This window comes from Rutilus rutilus (genome assembly GCF_951802725.1).
Source record: "Rutilus rutilus genome assembly, chromosome: 20".
NCBI lineage: Eukaryota > Metazoa > Chordata > Actinopteri > Cypriniformes > Leuciscidae > Rutilus > Rutilus rutilus.
Window position 1 is genome coordinate 2,963,030 of NC_140225.1, and position 18,240 is coordinate 2,981,269.

General features: G+C 35.6%; 1 protein-coding gene across 4 annotated transcripts in view; it reads right to left on the reverse strand.

Annotated features, from left to right (window-relative positions):
* mymx (myomixer) overlaps window positions 1-17,963 on the reverse strand; it is a 49,205-nt gene extending 31,242 nt beyond the window's left edge. For 3 of the 4 annotated variants that reach the window (XM_084390960.1, XM_084390959.1, XM_084390957.1), the window contains exons 1-11: window positions 17,229-17,963; window positions 14,476-14,544; window positions 11,306-11,446; window positions 5,413-5,559; window positions 4,697-4,888; window positions 3,474-3,560; window positions 3,015-3,133; window positions 2,107-2,221; window positions 1,877-1,954; window positions 1,620-1,735; window positions 5-158 (exon numbers count right to left, since the gene is read on the reverse strand). In XM_084390960.1, the coding sequence (XP_084247086.1) occupies window positions 5-158; window positions 1,620-1,735; window positions 1,877-1,954; window positions 2,107-2,221; window positions 3,015-3,133; window positions 3,474-3,560; window positions 4,697-4,888; window positions 5,413-5,559; window positions 11,306-11,446; window positions 14,476-14,544; window positions 17,229-17,690 (1,680 nt within the window). In that variant the 5' untranslated portion in view covers window positions 17,691-17,963. The remainder of the gene's footprint in view (window positions 1-4; window positions 159-1,619; window positions 1,736-1,876; window positions 1,955-2,106; window positions 2,222-3,014; window positions 3,134-3,473; window positions 3,561-4,696; window positions 4,889-5,412; window positions 5,560-11,305; window positions 11,447-14,475; window positions 14,545-17,228) is intronic. The other variant, XM_084390958.1, reaches the window with a different exon arrangement.
* Between the last annotated feature and the right edge of the window lie 277 nt (window positions 17,964-18,240).

Here is an 18,240-nt window from a genome sequence, read left to right on the forward strand (position 1 = left end):
ATACCGTAAACCCCTTCAGACGATTTTGTTCCTCTTTAACCTCCTTTCCCATAATTCTGTGTGTGTCTGTTCCCACGCTGCCAGGCATCTCAGGGCCGGAGGTTTCAGGGTCACTGCTGTCCCTGGATAAAGAGGGTTGTTGAGCTGCCTTTTCGTTCCTACGAACACAAACACTCAGCCATCAAACCGACCAGCCAACAGCGCTGGAGACCCGAGCCAAGAACACAGAAGCTTCATCCCTGACTCTAATTATGTCGACGGTGGATTCTCATTTACTCTATGGAGATTTAATATAGAGACTGTGAGCGACTGATGATAGCCGATTACGCATCTGGTATTTGTAACTTCCAAAATGTTTTCAAAACGAAGCCACTAAGACGGATGACTAAACACTACATCATATCTTAAAATAAATACACACATGGGAATAACCAGATTCAAGGGATTTAAAGCATGAAATGCTGAACTTTTGGAGGATAACACACACATACATACATACATACATATATACACAAATTATATTATATTACATTACATTACATTACATTACATTACATTACATTACATTACATTATATTATATTATATACACTAGTTCTTCCTTGTGAATGGTGTTTGGCTTTGCAAAACGCCACTAATAAGGAATGAATAGTATGGAACAGCATTATTATTTACTAAAAATATATAATAGAAACAATATATTTATATATAATTGTTTTGTTAAATATATAAAATACAATTATGTAATAATGATTGGCGAAACATTCATGCATTTAAGGGTTAATAAATGTATAATATTATATAAATATATATATATATTTTTTTTTATAAATAAGTCTTTGTTAATTTCCCTCAGAAATGTTCCTTTTGAACATTGTTCAACCAATGTGCCAGTGAACTTTCACTACGTTCACCGAACAGAACGAGCTGTTTGTGTATTATTTTACCTTTAGTAACTTTTGCCATGAATTCATCTTGATTAAACATCTGCATTGCCCAAATAAACTCATGAATTTAATATAAGGAATAAATTCCTCTAATTACAGGGATAAACATACTTCATCCTCAAGCGAAGGCATGAGGAGGAGATGGCAATCTTTCCGCAGTAAGCGCATTATTTATTATGACTAACTGGGGTCGGGAGCAGGAACTGCAGACTTTTAGACCTCAAACGACAATCAAATCAATATGAACGCTTTAGATGATGGAGCAATAAAATGCAAAACAAGCTCAAACTTTGGATTCAGTTGCAAAACTGCAACAAACAAACAAACAGAGTAATATCCAACAAAATTTGATATTAAACGGCTTGTTTTGGCGTTTAGTATATTAAAACAGTGCGTTAACCGGGAGGGGCGGATTCCGATTGGTAATAGCTGACATTATGAAAGTAAGCACGCATTTTTATATGCATCTAATTATCATTTGGAAACGTTTTCCCTGGCTGTGCACCACACGGTTGGTGGAGGGGAATACAAATGCAACAAAAACAGGATTGTGGAAAGCGCCTTCGGCTCTGTGGAAAGCCTACAGTTTGCCCATTAAGGAGGGAAATGGCTTGTGTCCCCGAGAGGACATCTAAGGGTTTGTGCGGTTTATAACTATGGTGGTTTGAGTTACCTGAGAGTCTTCTGGAGGACGGCCCAGCAGTCTTTCAACTCGCTCTGCTTCTGTGTGACCCGGGCCGCCAGCGCCGGGTGAAGGTTGGATAACTGGGAAACAGTCACATCCAGCATCTGAAACCACACAGAAAGACACGGCAAAACAAACACGGGCGTCAAGATGCTGTCTGACAGACGGTTGGACGGTGAACTAACGCATTTAGGGCACATAGCTATCCTGTAGCTATAACGGGATGTGAATTTTGGATCGCACACCATGATTTGACTGGCAATGTCCCGAATTTCCCCGTCTCGGCCGTTTTCCACTCCATTGCTTGGAGAGAGGCTTTTTCTCTGGATGAAAAGATAAAAAAGGAGCAAAACCATAAATAACATTATTGGATTACATCAGCACCTCAACATTCAGTGCAGCAGTGGGGTGTGTATTCATATCAAAGGACACGTTTTGAACTGAAAGAGATGGAGCTATGAAGGAAAATGATTACCATGTTATTGATGGAACAGACAACATTATCGGCCTGCTGGTAGAAGGATGAGACTTCGAGGGCAAGCTGAAGATTCTCATGATATTCTTTCAAGTGCGACTGGGCCTTCAGCCATCTAGATGGTCGACAAATAATAATGAGGAAACAAATTATATATATACAAACATGCATACATACACAGGGCCTAAAATTAAGATTCGCCAAGCGCCAAATGCAAGTAAAAATTGGTGATGGCGAGTATATGAAGCGGATCAGTCGACAGTTGGCCGCTAAAATCTTTATGAATTCTAACAATGCAAAATTGTGAGAACATGAACATGAACAAGGACAGTCTGGACAGTTGACGAGGCGGTGTTGCATCGTCATGAAAGTTTAAGCCATGCCAATTTAAATATTCAAGCTCAAGAAGACACAAAAGGGAAGACACTCAAGAAGACACTTTTACGTCTTCTTACGCTCGAACAGACATACCGTGTTCAAACAAAATAGTCAAAACGCCTTTGTATCTTTGTAAACGTAGTCAGTTATGTCTTAACTGAACGTAAACAGTTAAAAAAAAAACGTGTGTGTACAGTATCAGTATACTGGATTCGTGCATTAGCTCTTAAAGTGACAGCAGCCTAATAGTCCTGCTGCCGTCTGTGTCATTAATGTTAATCAAACAACAAAAGACAAAGAACAATCACTCATTGCTCTTGACTGAATAACTTTTGCAACTTTAATAAGGATTCATCTATGTTTCATGACTGGTAAAAAATATATATATTTATGGCTGGTACATTTTCTTAGGTGTGGCAAAATGTCAGTTTCAGGCCTAATCATACTTTACAATAATTAATAAAAAAAAAGTTTGTACAAATAATAAATGACTCTAAAGGTCATGCATTATTATTATTATGTGCACTAACATTTTGTTGATGTGTTTTCGGCGGGTTGAGATGGTCTTTCCTTCAGTCTTTCCCTGTTTTTCCAGTCTGATGGCCATATGATTGATCTCCTCATGAAGATTATGATAGAGCTGCTCATCCTGAAAGAAAGTTAAGCACACAAGATTTCCTGAGCTCTAATAATCTTAGATTTGACCCAGCCACATTTGAACCAGGCGCTTGAATCCCATTTTTGGCAATGGTCTAATATTCCCAATCCTTATAAGTACAAATGGCTGTTTCAACTGACTTGAAGGATGCTAGTGAATCTGTGAGTAAATAATAAGAAGAGCAATGAATAGTGGCCTATATGTGCATAAACGGAAGCACTTACTAACATACATGTTATCTCAAAAAAGCCAATTGTTTTCCAGAACCGATAATTGATGCCTGCTGAGAATTTAGCAGCAATTTCTGCGGTTGTTGTCTGGAATCACCCACCTGTTTCAAATCCAGAATCTTCCTGGTAAGCTGCATCTTGTCAGTGTTTTCCCCAAGGATGTTGGCCAGCGATTGTTCCTGCTCCTGCTGACACATATAAAAAAGCTTTACAGCCCTGAATTGTTGTAGCCCAGTGATTGTTTGCTTTGAATACGGCTACTGTTGCTCTAAATGAGCCTGGCTACCATGGTGAGATGTAAAACAGACTTGTTAAGTAACACCTCGGATTCTTGGACGCAGATGCAAAGCAGGCAGACGATTAACGAGTGAAGAAAAACAGTAAAAATAGGACCAAAATCACACAAAGAACACATATTTCAATGTATTTTAAAATGCATATGGCTCTATGTTTGTGTTGCACACCATACATTTCATAAATAAATATATAGCATGATAAATAAGCTACTAAAATATGAAACATTTCATTGTAAAAAATTCTAGCTCACTAAAGTAAATTTCACAGTGATGTTTTTTCACACTGATAGTAACTCCCTGAAAGGTTACTATAACTTAAGTACTTTGTTTCTTAAGTGTATTTTTATCATTACTTTACAAAATCAGCACTGAAACTTAGAATTATATTGAATAATATTAAAATAAATGATAAATGTAGAATTAAATTTTACCCAAATGACATTCACTTTACACATTTACTCATTAACAGTTAGCAGGTAAATCTCACAAAACCTGTCAAGAACAAGAACATTTTTCAGAAATTATATTTTACCAAAAGAAAATTCTCATTACAAACCAACAATTTTTTTAAAATATGTGAACATCATGTTAGTATTTGTTGAACTGCCTTAAAATAAGGTTCATTTTATTACGTACGCTTTTACTGTACTACATTAATGAGCATCGTTTTTAAAAATACAAGGAATTAAAAAAGCTCAAAAGTAAAGAATCCATATGTATTAAAAGTATGTACAATAAATAAGAATTTTGTAGAAAATGTGTCATGAAAATAATATCACAGCGCAAAAGAAAAAATCTAAATGGGCCAAGAAACAGGCCTCTTTTTTTTTTTTATGCAAAATATAAATTCATATTTGTCTCTTTTGTTTGTGAATTGAAACGTGACATGTGATATGTTTATCCTAACACAGAATCACCTCCGTGTTCTCTATATAAACCCCTGAGATTACTGATTCAGGACAAAATCCAAAACCAATCCCATTCAAAGGCTTTGTTAATTAGTATAATTGTTTAGTGGTGTATTTAACCTTCTCTTTGATCCATGCCTCCAGACGGTCCACCTTCTTGTTAAACTCCTGGAGAGCCTTAGCTCCGCCCATCGCCTTGATTTGATTGGCTGCCGTCTGTTTGAGCGCGTTCCATTGGTCGCGGATCTGACCCAGCTGTTTCTTCACCAGGTCAGACGTCGGGTTAAGCTTGCACATTAATTGCTCTCCCATCTGCACAAACATTCAGCAGCATTACACAAGCTACAAAAGAACATTCTGATGATTTACAGTCCGCTAAAACAACAGCTTAATCATATCAGAGGACTTGAAATCCACCCAAGTCCTCGTTCCCCTTCTCTTAGACTAACAAGAGTTCCAGTTTTGCAACCCCTCCTGGGATGTGTGTCAGGAGAGGTTAATTCTTTGCAATGTACTATTTCAAAATGTAGGAAAGGAGGACAAATTTAGCTGTGCTTTTTATTATTATTTTTTATAATTTTTTGTCATTTTGGATGTCTCACAAAAAGCTTTTTGCGGTTCTACAGGTCATGTAACAGTTGAGCTGTTAAAAATTGCTTTGACGGGTCAGCATTAAAAGATTGTTACCATAACAATTTGTAAATGTTTTGCCGTTTATTTGCAAAAGGTAGAACTTCTTTTTGTTGATTTTGGCTGAGGAACCTGTTGAAACCTGACGCGTTTTAGAACGATGATTCATCAATCTTACTGCCCTAATGAAGACAGTGTGTCCTCACCTGGTTGAGTTGTATGACTGTGTTCTCAAAGTCCTTCAAATCTCTCTGGAGTGTTTGGCAAACCTCCTCCCAGTCTGTCAGAGGACATTTTTGTACGTTCCCGCCGTCCCGCAGGTCTCGTAGCTTCGCTCTGATCCATGCCTCAGCCTGCGGGACACAAACGCACAATGCTTCCTTTAAACACTTACAACTAATTGAAATGGAACCTCATGAGTGACTACTTTGGAACACAAAAGTGACAGTTAAGACATTTAGAATGTTACAAAAAGTGTTCTATTTCAAATAAGGCAGCGGCTATTTGCACTAAGTGAAAATAGCAACTAGATTCTATTTACACCAAGTAAAAATTGCATATTTTCTTAGTGATACACTAATTGAAAATAGCAGCATTTACTTTGCAATAAGTGTGAATAGTAGCTAGATGCTATTTATACTTAAAAATAGTGGCAGATACTATTTGCATCTCATTGTTGTTGTACTTTAAACGTATGCAATAATAACATAGAAGGCCCTATCTTGCACCCAGCGCAATTTACTTTGTACACTGACACATGTATCATTCCTATTTTTGCACCCGACGTACAGCTGACTTTTCCCTCCAAAAACGCACGGCGGTAAATTAGGGAATGAGCTTGCGCTCCCGGGGGCGGTTCAGCGAAAAGAGGAGGCATGTTCCGGCGCAAACGTTCCCTGGTGCTATTTTGCAGTTTCAGAAAACAATTCCGCCACTGACCAGGAAAAACCTCGTCTAAAGTCAGTGGCGCGTTATTCAGAGGCTATTTTAAGGGCGCATGCTTGGCAATAATATAGCGTGTGCAGAACGCGCATACACTTTGCTTCTCTCATCAACACAGACGCAGCAGTTCCCATTTTTGCAAACCATACATAATTACAAGGAAAAATATTACCACACGAGGGAAATCATTGTGGTGTCCATGAAGATGTGAAATAATAGGCATAAATCTAGCTTACACATTTACCCAAATTATTCAGGCTAATTGTAGTAATGACAGATCAAACTTGTTTGACCAATAGTGGCAAGTCTTTCCGACATTATAATAGCAATCCGCCATGGAACAAGCGCGCCTGCTCTTAAAGGGAATGTGAGATGATGCTCTGATTGGTTTATTTCACGTTACGCCCAAACCACACCTATGAGTAATGAAGCTACTTCAGGCCAACCCATTCCGAGATCCGCCCACAAAGTTACTTGCGTTTCGCATTTGATACTTGCGTTTCAGATCGTTAAAATAGGGCCCAGAGTGTAAAAGATTATATTTATTAAAATTATTAAATGGATGCTGCCTGATTGGGACAATAAAGCCCCCCCTACGCCTACACATAACCCTAACCGATAAACGCTTTATTATTAAATACACGTTAGACATGTTATTTCCATGTAATTTCGAATATTTTCTTAATTTTTACTGAAAATAAATGCCTTTATCTGATATAAGTTGGGAGAGGGGAGTAGAGTGAGTTTGGTAAAAGGATTTGTGTCAAAACTTTCTGCCACGCACATTAGCTGTACACTATTACTACTGTTTACAATCCAGAGTCTTCCGTAATTTTGTCTGGACCAATCAGACGTCAGTGAGCGGAGTCAGTGTAAAATATGAAGCGACACAACTGTTTTCAACTTTGATAATATTCATAAATGTCTCTTGAGCAGCAAATCATCATATTAGAATGATTTCTGAAGGATCATGTGACACTGAAGACTGGAGTGATGATGCTGAAAATTCAGCTTTGATCACAGGAATAAATTACATTTTAAAATATATTCACATAGAAAATATTTCACAATATTACTGTTTCTACTGTATTTCTGATCAAATAAATGCAGCCTTGGTTAGCAGAAGAGACTTCTTTCAAAAACATTTAAAAAAATCGTACCAACCTCAAACTTGGAGAAACCTGGCCAAAACAAATGGCAATTCCACGCAAAATGACCAATTTCTGAACTATTAAGCCTGGACCACATGTTAGTTTCATCCTTTCTGTTTTTGCTTTGTACTTTATTGTTAATGCTTGAAACATGAACACATGTTGAGACACTTAAGGCCCATTTTACGCTCGCTTAGCTTTCTGAGTGCACTGTGGAAACACAATATTAAGCAAATAGATTTTAAAGGGTTCTTTAAAGCACATGTGTGAAGTCACAGTCACTCGCTATTATTTCACGCCGAGGAAAGACAAGTTCTTGTTTCTGAAGAAAACAGCGATTACTTGTGTCTCGGCTTACAGAAACACTTCAGAAACATCATCGGGAGATTGCTCGCTGTTTCTCAGATGTCCCGTTATGAGCAGCAAAGGTTTCTTTTGGCTGGAGCGCACAGATTGTTGCATAAGGCTTTTGAAAGCACCATTTCTGGCCATGTTTGCACTGCGCGAATAGAAAACAGGTGGCCGAGCCCAGATAGGTCCTGGACATGTTTATTTGGTATGAACACAATGTATGACCACTGGCGGTCCTCAAAAAGCCCACCCACATCACCGCCAACGAAAGGATTGTTAAATGAACTTGTCATTTCTACAAGACTAAACGCTGCGGTTTGCGTTGTGATCTCCAAAGCCAATAAAACCAACAAATCAGGCTAAATATAAGGAGACGGCTTGGGATAATGGCTAAAGAAACCATCACTATTACTAGTGCACATATTAAATAGTAATCTTCGCCTCATAAATTCGTCCCGCACCGACAGATGTGATTGATTGCCGAGGACACGTCAATTTTGTTTTTCACATTTTTCAGAAATTTGTGGTCTTAAGAGTATAAAGCATCAAAAACACGGAGATTCACATCACATGTGGACTAAAGGGGGAAAAAAACACCACAATGCTTGGCAAGATCTCACAGTGCAGATAAAAAAATAATATGATGTCACTTCTAATAAAAGATCAGCCATTATTTTTAATGGCTTCCCACAGGCTCAAAGGTATTTCTATATTGGAGGCCTGTGTAAACAGCTCTATCGCCTCGTTTCGATGACTTCATACGGGAGGCCAAAGCCTTTGTTTCTTCCGCTTCCCTTTAGAACAATAGTCTGTTTTTCAAAAAATAACATTCTGTAAATCATACCGCATGTTTAGGTGAAATGATATACTGCTATAGATGTCATCAGCGTGCCTGACGTCATACGGGCTTTTCAACTTCCTACTTTGAGTGAATTAGCAAAAAGAGTGACATTGATATCTAACAAGAGGTTATTTGTGACCCTGGACCACAAAACCAGTCACATGGGTCCATTTTTTTACATTGAGATTTATACATCACGAATAAGCTGAAGAAATACGCTTTCCATTGATGTATGGTTTGTTAATATTTGGCCGAGATACAACTATTTGAAGATCTGGAATCTGAGGGTGCAAAAAAATCTAAACATTGAGAAAATCTCCTTTAAAGTTGTTCATTTATGTTCACGATTGTGCTGCATTCACTCACAGAAATAAATGTTTTATATATTTACGGTAGGAAATGTACACAATATCTTCATGGAACATGAACTTTACTTAATATCCTAATGATTTTTGGCATAAAAGAAAAATCTATAATTTTGACCATTGCCACAGATATACCCGTGCGACTTATGACTGGATTTTGGGATCCAGGGGCACATTTAGTTAGGAAATGTTTGATAGGAATTGAAAAATCTTCCTCATACTTGAGCTGTTTGCTTCCTAAACAATCGGGTGCACGATTTTCACTTGCTGGACGATGAAACGGGTCGAAATAATCCCACAGACTTGAGTAAGATTTTTTTATGTTTTTGAGGGGGAAAAAAGTCTTCTGCTCACCAAGGCTGCATTTATTTGTTAAAAAATGCAGTAAAATCAGCAATAATGCGAAATATTATTAGCATTTAAAATAAGTGTTTTCTATTTGAATATATTTTAAAATGTAATTTATTCCTGTGATCAAAGCTGTATTTTCAGCATCATTACTCTGGTTTTCAAGGTCACATGATCCTTCAGAAATCATTCTAATATGATGATTTGATGCTAATTAAAGAAACATTTCTGATAATTATCAATGTTGTAAACAGCTGTGCTTATTCATTTTTTTTGTCAAAACAGTGATGCATTCTTGTTCATTGATAGAAACATTTCAAAAGAACAGCATTTATTTGTAACATTATCCATGTATTTTTTTGATTAACTTAATGCATCCTTGCTGAATAAAAGTATTAATTTCTTTCTTTCAGAGTAGATGCCATACTTAATTTGAATCTAAATCTAGTTTCATTTCATTGGTATATAAATTTAGAATTAACCCACTTTTGTAAGTGGATCCCTACAGAATACACAATACTATGCTTTCTACATTATAAAGGGTTTTACGGGGCAGTCTTAAAGAGCGCTGGAGGATGTGTTGACTTTCACCCCTTTAATTTACCTTCATTTGGGATTTCTTAAACAGAGGCCCGTTTCCACATCCTCGACGCTATAACGCTAAACGCAGTCAATCAGTCAACTGAAGCCCATAAAGAGATGGAGGGTTTGCCCAACACGAACGTAAGAACAAATATACATCCAAAGGCCATTTCCTACACAAATCTTTAGCCTATTAACATTAAGGACGTGTTACGCTCATCTGTCATCTGTAACTCAGAGCAGCAGCTGTGTCCTGAAGCACAAATGCCCTGTATGTCAGAGCGAGTGTGTGGCGATGGGAGAACGAGAGCACTCGAGCCTCAGAAGACCAGAGGCGTGAACAGACGCGGCCAAACAATGATCTCATCCCAAAATAATTGCTCCTCTTGTGGCTGTTCTGTTCCCTCCCACTCCCCAACTCCACAGACAGAGAAGCACAGAAGGGCTAGAACAGGGTCAGAGGGCCAGAACGCTCCGTTTACACCTTTATCTGCACGCGTTTATTCTTTTGTCTGTGAACTGCGAGTGTGATTTCACTTTAGTGATGCAACCACTCAAACAATTCACTACTTTTGACATCAGTTTAGAGAGAAAAAACAAAAAAATGACCAAAAACAGGTCTACCTCTTCAAAGAGATCTATCCATCCATCAGTCTATCTATCTATCTATCTATCTATCTATCTATCTATCTATCTATCTATCTATCTATCTATCTATCTATCTATCTATCTATCTATCCATCCATCCATCCATCCATCCATCCATCCATCCATCATCCATCCCCATCCATGTCTATCTATCTATCTATCTATCTATCTATCTATCTATCTATCTATCTATCTATCTATCTATCTATCTATCTATCTATCTATCTATCTATCTATCCATCCATCCATCCATCCATCCATCCATCCATCCATCCATCCATCCATCAGTCTATCTATCTATCTATCCATCCATTCGTCTATCTGTCCATCCATAATCTTTTTTGCATTGTGACATTATCATTTTTATAATGCTACAAAAAGTACAGATGTTATTTAAATTGTATTTATATTTATTATAAAAATATACTTTATATATATATATATATATACATACATATATATATATATATATATATATATATATATATATACACAAATATCATTTAAATTATATTTTTTGTCTATATTATGCTTGCATAATTTGCACTGCTTAATAAAAATAAAAAAATGTAGGCTGATTTGAATAAAATAATTATTGCCGTATTTTTTATTGTTAAAATAAATAGTTACAATGATAAACTTAATAGTCTAAATTTTCTTACAATATGTTTGACGTTTGGTGTGAAATGTGACATAAAATGTATTAATTATTTAAAAAAATGCATGTCTTGAATGCAATAAAAATCATCTGCCAAGAACATAAAATGCAAATGAATAACACAGAAAACTAGTGAATTGTTTAACTTTTGTGAGAATTATTCCTATGACTTTCAAAAGCGTCCAGATGACAGTCAGAGTCGAGCGATCATACCTGAGTGATCTCCTTGTTAAAAAGGGCGTTTTGTTGGGTAAAGCTGTGGTCATTCTGCACCGATGAGACGTTTGAAACCAAAAGCTCACAGGACGGACCGTCCACCGCCTCCCTTCTTGTTTGGCTTCTGAGCATATGGGTCTGTGTGGGGAAAAAAATAAGAAAATGTCACTTATTCATGGGAAAAAGTGGTAATATATACGAGCCAACACATCTGAACATTCTGTGCCGGTCGGCCTGAGATGTTTGTGTGACGTCATTGTGAGTTTATATTGAGAGTGAGAATGAAAGGGCTGAAAAACAAGTAACAAGGTCATTTCAGATCACTGGGACACAAAACCACAGAGCAAATTCCCACAGTGATTATGTCATTGATGACTACGAGTGAGGAAGAGCAGCTCATGGTTGAATATGTGGGAAATGATCCACTATGGTTATCACTAACACATGTGCAACAGTAACAGTGATGCTATTGGTAATTTGCGCTATGATATTGCCCATCCAATCAAATGATGTCTGATCACCGTCTCTTGACTGACTGGAGCTGTGAACGTTTGCTGTGAACAGATAATGACACGGTTTACAACACAGAGAGCCAGAGCAAACAGTCTTATATAACCAGAAGACACCGTCAGCACAACCGGTGACGATAATGGTGGCGAGGACAAATTTAAAGTGCCCGAACAATTTCACAAAGTGAACAGAGTCAGGAAACATCTGTGGCGATGCTGGGAAAGGGCGGCACATTACATTATTATATCATCACTATCAGAAATAAAAGATGAGAGCATATCTTTGTGTCCAAAAACATTATACTGCAAAAATTTCACCTTTGTCTTGTTTTTCATTATTAAATATCCTTTATGTAAGATACATTTATATTTGATTATTCTTATTACAATAATTATATGTATATATCTAAAAAAATAAGGATATATAGTAAAAAAGTCATGCTTAAAGATAAATATGTATATATATATGTATATATATTGTATATCATTTCTATTAAAAGTATATATACATATATAAATGTATATTTTTTATTCTTGTTTTAAGCAATATTTTTTAATTAATGGTTTAAAAATTTTGTTTCTTGTTTCAAGCAAATAAAAAGTGAGGGTTTTACACTTTTATATTATAATTTATATATATTGTTTTTTAACTACATATAAAGTATATATATATATATATATATATATATACTTTATATGTATATACTTTATATTGTATATATATATATATATATATATACATATACTTTTAATATATATATATATATTAAAAGCATATATTATATTATGTTATGTTATTTTATATTATATTATATAATATTCTTGTTTTAAGCAATATTTTTAAATGTTTTTTTAAATGGTCGTAAATCCAATAAGCACAATTTGTTTGTTTTAAGAAAATAAAAGAATATGTATAAAGAAAATATTATACACTCCATATGGAATTTAAAAAAAAAACATGCCAATGCCAATGTTTGGGACAAGTCAGAATATCTTCAGCAATGTTGCTTCTCAAGTTGTTTTATGGACGTTCTTTGCAGTGTGAATCTAAGCGGTGTCCATCGCTCGGCGTGTCCCGTCCATGTCCAGTGATTCCGAGTGTCATCTCATCCTGAATGACCTCATGTTTTCCACACGTCGCAGTGAGGAAAGATTCCCGATGGCAGGATGACTCAAGCCTCGGCCCACAGGCCGCCGGTTTGCTGTGAGCGCTGATTCCCCTTAATGCTGCAAGTAAACAGTTACTTCGCCGGCATCGAGCCTCTGAAACGAGACAGGTGTCCGAGACCACATCCACGTCTCATCAAAGCCCACTCGCGCTTTCAGGCCCTCGGCTCACATTAACCCAAAACGCCTGTAAAAGTTTCACCGCGGCTTTTTCCTCTGCAAAACCCAACTGAACACTTAAAATAATAAGTCGTTTAGGCTTGGCCGGCTGCGCCACTGACATCACTTCCTAAATTCCAAGAGCCCATTATCTTATATACATCTGGCTACGGCTGAACACAAACCACTCCGGAGGGAATTCACCGACAGAATCTAATTCTGCCGCACAGAGAGGTCAGGGGTCAGTCGTGCGTTTCAGACACTTTTACAGCGGAAGAGGAACAAGAAATACAAGAAATCTGCAAACCGATACAGCAATAGAGACGTGATATAGTTACAGTCCCATTGGCTTACTATTTAAAAGTCTGTTATTTTTAAGGTGTCCTTGTTACAGTGTAATTATATATTTAAGTAGTGAGTAATATTAATTAACATGTACTTACTAGTGTTAGGATTAGGATTGGGGTTTGGTTTAGGGTTAGTTGCATGTAATTATGCATCATTTAACACTTTATTTTACAGTGTCCTTGTTACATATGTTACATGTTACCATAGTAATAACAGTAAATTATGCATAATTACATGCAACTAACCCTCAACCAAACCCTAATCCTACCCAACAGTAACTCTATAGTAAGTACATGTAGTTGCTTAATATTACTCAGTACTTAAATATATAATTACACTGTAACACTGACACCTTAAAATAAAGTGTAACCGAAACGACTTGTAACGTATAACAAGGACACTATAAATAAAGTGGGTAACACTATTTTACAGTGTCCTTGTTACATGTTACATGTACTTACCATAGTAATAACAGTAAATTATGCATAATTACATGCAACTAACCCTCAACCAAACCCTAATCCTACCCTAACTCTATAGTAAGTACATGTAGTTAATTAATATTACTCGATACTTTATATACGATTACACTGTAACAATGACACATTAAAACAAAGTGTAACCATAAAGTGTTACCACAAATTATTCATTTTCTCTTTAGAGAAATAGATTTTTAACAATAACATAAATGTTGTTCAGTGAAGATATTTGCTTCTTTAAGAGCAACAAGTTTTGCGAAAAAAAAAAAAAAAGTTTAATTTATAAATTCCTAAACGCAATAAGCATAATTCACAAATTAGAGAAGTCACTGTTACATGAAAACATAAATAGCAGCAAAAAGGGTTATTATAATAAACTAAAACTAATTGAAATAAAATGTTGGTCATACTAGTACTCAAGTCTCATGTTTATGCAATATGTGCCTCCATATGATGTCAGTCATTTCAGAATAGTGTTATGAATCTGGTAAATCATGAGGTTTACCTGTGGAGAAGAGGTGAACTTCTCTCGGTCAGCACTGCACTGCTTTTCACCATCTTTACACAGCAACACCTAAACAAAGACACACACAATGAGCTGGAATGATCCAGAATTATTATCTGAAATATAGACAATATTGTAGTTTTGATTTTCATGACCAAACCCGATTATTTGTAGGTTTTAAAATACACTAACATGCAATAATAATATACCATTTATTTATTTTAAAGCAAACTTGAGCCTATGTAAAGGTGCTATATAAATTAAACATTTATTATTATTATGTTATTATTATATGTTTATTGTCTTTTTTAAATAATGTATTATATTGTTATATTATTATATATTATATTTAGTGTTGTCAAATCGATTAATTGCACCTAACATAAAAGTTTGTAAATATTATATATATATATATATATATATATATATATATATATAATATACTATAATATACTATACTATACTATACTATACTATAATATAATATAATATAATATAATATAGCCTAATTAGTGCTGTCAAATCGATTAACCACATCCAACATAAAAGTTTGTGTGTGTATATATTATTATTCCAGACTTTTATGTTGGATGCGATTAATCGATTTGACAGCACTAATTAGGCTATATTATATTATGTTATGTTATGTTATGTTATATTATATTATATTATATTATATTATATTATAATATATTATATTATATTATATTATATTATATTATATTATATTATATTATATTATATTATGTTATGTTATATTATATTATATTTTATTATATTATGTTGTTATGTTATATTATATTATATTATATTATATTATGTTATATTATATTATATTACGTTATGTTATATTATATATTATATTATATTATATTATATTATATTATATTATATTATATTATATTATGTTATATTATGTTATGTTATGTTATGTTATATTATATTATATGATTATATTTTGATAGCACTAATTATATTATATTATGAATTGTACTGTATTGCATTGTATTAATATGAGAACAAACCAAATACTAAGAAATCCTTAAAATTTCTAAACATTTCAAAACTTTTCACTCAAACTGAAACTGATACATTTTGTAATGAAATAAACACGAGAAGAAAAAAAGGGATCATTCTTTACTAGTGTGATCAGACTCTTAGAGCCCACAGTATATCTTCATGTTCTATAGTCTAAACACAGAGAAGTGTTTGTGAACGGTGTCTCCTGCTGACCCACTGACATTAAACAAAGCCGGGCCGAACACACGCTGGATCCCGACAGTGGAAGGCAATAGAAAGGAGCCTTTGAGCCGAAGCTCTGACATCATCTGAACTCGAGCAGCGTTACATAATAAACACATCATCTGAACCACACAGATCCTGAGCACACAACACACACTTCTCCTGCGCTTTCCAGCTCGCGGAAGACGTGCCTATCAGTTCATGAGGACTTGCATCGACTAATATTAAAGCTGAAAGAGTGATGACAGCATCGGCCTGGGCCAGATCTGGTTCAGTGTGTGTTTGTGTACCGTTTCCATGACATCTCCTTATGTTTTGATTACGGAAGCTTTGGCTAAACAATGACAAGATTCCGAAAACAAGATTCCTCAACACCAGGAGATTTCTGCGGATTCGTTCATCTTTAAATACTCATAATCACACATCTATTTAATGAACTATATTATAACAGATTTGTTGATTGTGCCTCCTTTGTCTTAATATCAACCCTATTGGTAACCAGTTAAAATATATATATAAAAAAAGCTTTTTATTCATACACTCATTCATTCATTTTTTATATTTATAAAGCACTTGATTATAAAGAATATCACGTGCTTCATAAATTAAACAAATCAACATTTCATCATTAATAATAATGCTGAAATGAGCAACCTAAATAAAAACATTGTTGTTTTTCCGAATATCAATCGTTTTTTTTTTTACTTACACATTATGTAATATTATATTGCCCTAAAAAACAGATTTGTTGGTGGTGCATTTTTGTCTTAATATTAAATCATCATGATATTTATATATTTAAACACTCATTCATTTATTATATATATAAAGCACTTATTTATATTGAATATTATGTGCTTTATAAATAATATGTATGCTCATTCCATAATTAATAATGATCAAATTAGAATGTATTTCACCCTTTAAAAAAAAACATACCCTTTTCCCAGATTTAATTGTATAATAATAATACTGATGTAATATTATATTGGCCCTAAATAGATTTTTGTAAAAGTTCTAAGCATTTTTGTCTTAATATTGAAATCATCCTTATAATATGAATTCATACATTACATATATAAAGCACTTATTTAAAATGAATATTATGTGCTTTATAAATAAAATGTATGCTGATAATGATAAAATGAATGAAAAAAAAAAGAAAAGCATTGTTTTCTGGATATCAATGGCTTGGATTTTTCGTACACATTATGTAACATTATATTGCCGTAAATAGAATTTTGTAAAAGTTTTAAGCATTTTTGTTTAATATCTTCATCACATAAATAAACCTTTTACTTCAGCCTTATGTATATTATCATTTAGCTAATTATCATTTGATAAGTAAACTTGAATACTTTTTGATTTGTTTAAAGCAAATTTCATCTGCGTATTTTCATTTTCACTCATTCTAACTGCATGACCTTTCTGAAAGCTACAGTAAGTTCCTCTTTAAGACATATTTTTACAGATAAATCGAATACAGGAATACAAAACAAAGCGTTTCTTACCTTCAGATGCGAGTTGGGTTTATTCTCACAGCTGACACCCACTATTTTAGGCAGCGGCGTGTTGGAGGTTGTGTTGTTGTTATTGTTGTTATTAATATTCTCAGATTTGGCTCTTGTTTTCTTCAGCTCCATCCCTGGAGTCAGTCTGTCCTTCGACGCCTCCATCCGGCTGGAGATGGTGATCTTGCGGATGGATCTGGACGCAGTGTTCGGGGGGCTTGTGTTTCTGTTCAGGTGTTCGTCTTCACCTGGATGCTTCGCCGGGATCGATCCGCAGCGTTTATCACGGCCCAGATAGAGAGACACCTGTTCGTTCAGGTGCCTCAGTTTGCAGTTTTCAGAGAACGTGCGATTTGGCAGGTAACCATCTGGAACCAAGTCCGAGCACTTCGGCACGGCCGGTGCCGAGAGTTTGGTCCCGATGGTGAAAGGCTGGATCTTCCTCACAATGCTCTCCGACATGGTTAAGTTCAGTGTGAAGAAAACTTAATTTAGTGTCTAAATTGAAAAAAAAAGTCTAAGAAATGCACAAAAAAAAAAAAAAATCTAGTTGTCCACTTTCTTGTGCATGTTGAGAATGCACAAGACGCAGCCCAGGATGGCCTCCTTGGACTCCTGGGAACTGATCCGGTCCCAGATGTATCGCAGGACGGTCCCGAGTCGGCCAGCAGCCGCCGTGAGGCTTCGGCGGAGGAGCTGCGCGACAGAGCCTGCTAATCTGCTACTGAACACACTGACAACCAGAGAGCGCAGCAAGAGGAAAACGGCTGGCATGCTGCCGGACTGAGCGAGAGAGAGAGAGAGAGAGAGAGAGAGAGAGAGGAGGAGGGGAAGCTTTCGTGAATGAGGGATGAAGTCACTGGACTTCTGTCAGAGCATGTGCAAAGCGCAGGCGGGAGGTTGTAAAGTCTGGCTGTCAAAACTTCCTCTCTGACTGAGAACAGAGGAGAATGGAGATAAGAGCGAGACGGCAGGAGACCCCTGGGTGACCCAGAATGCAATGCAAACAGAA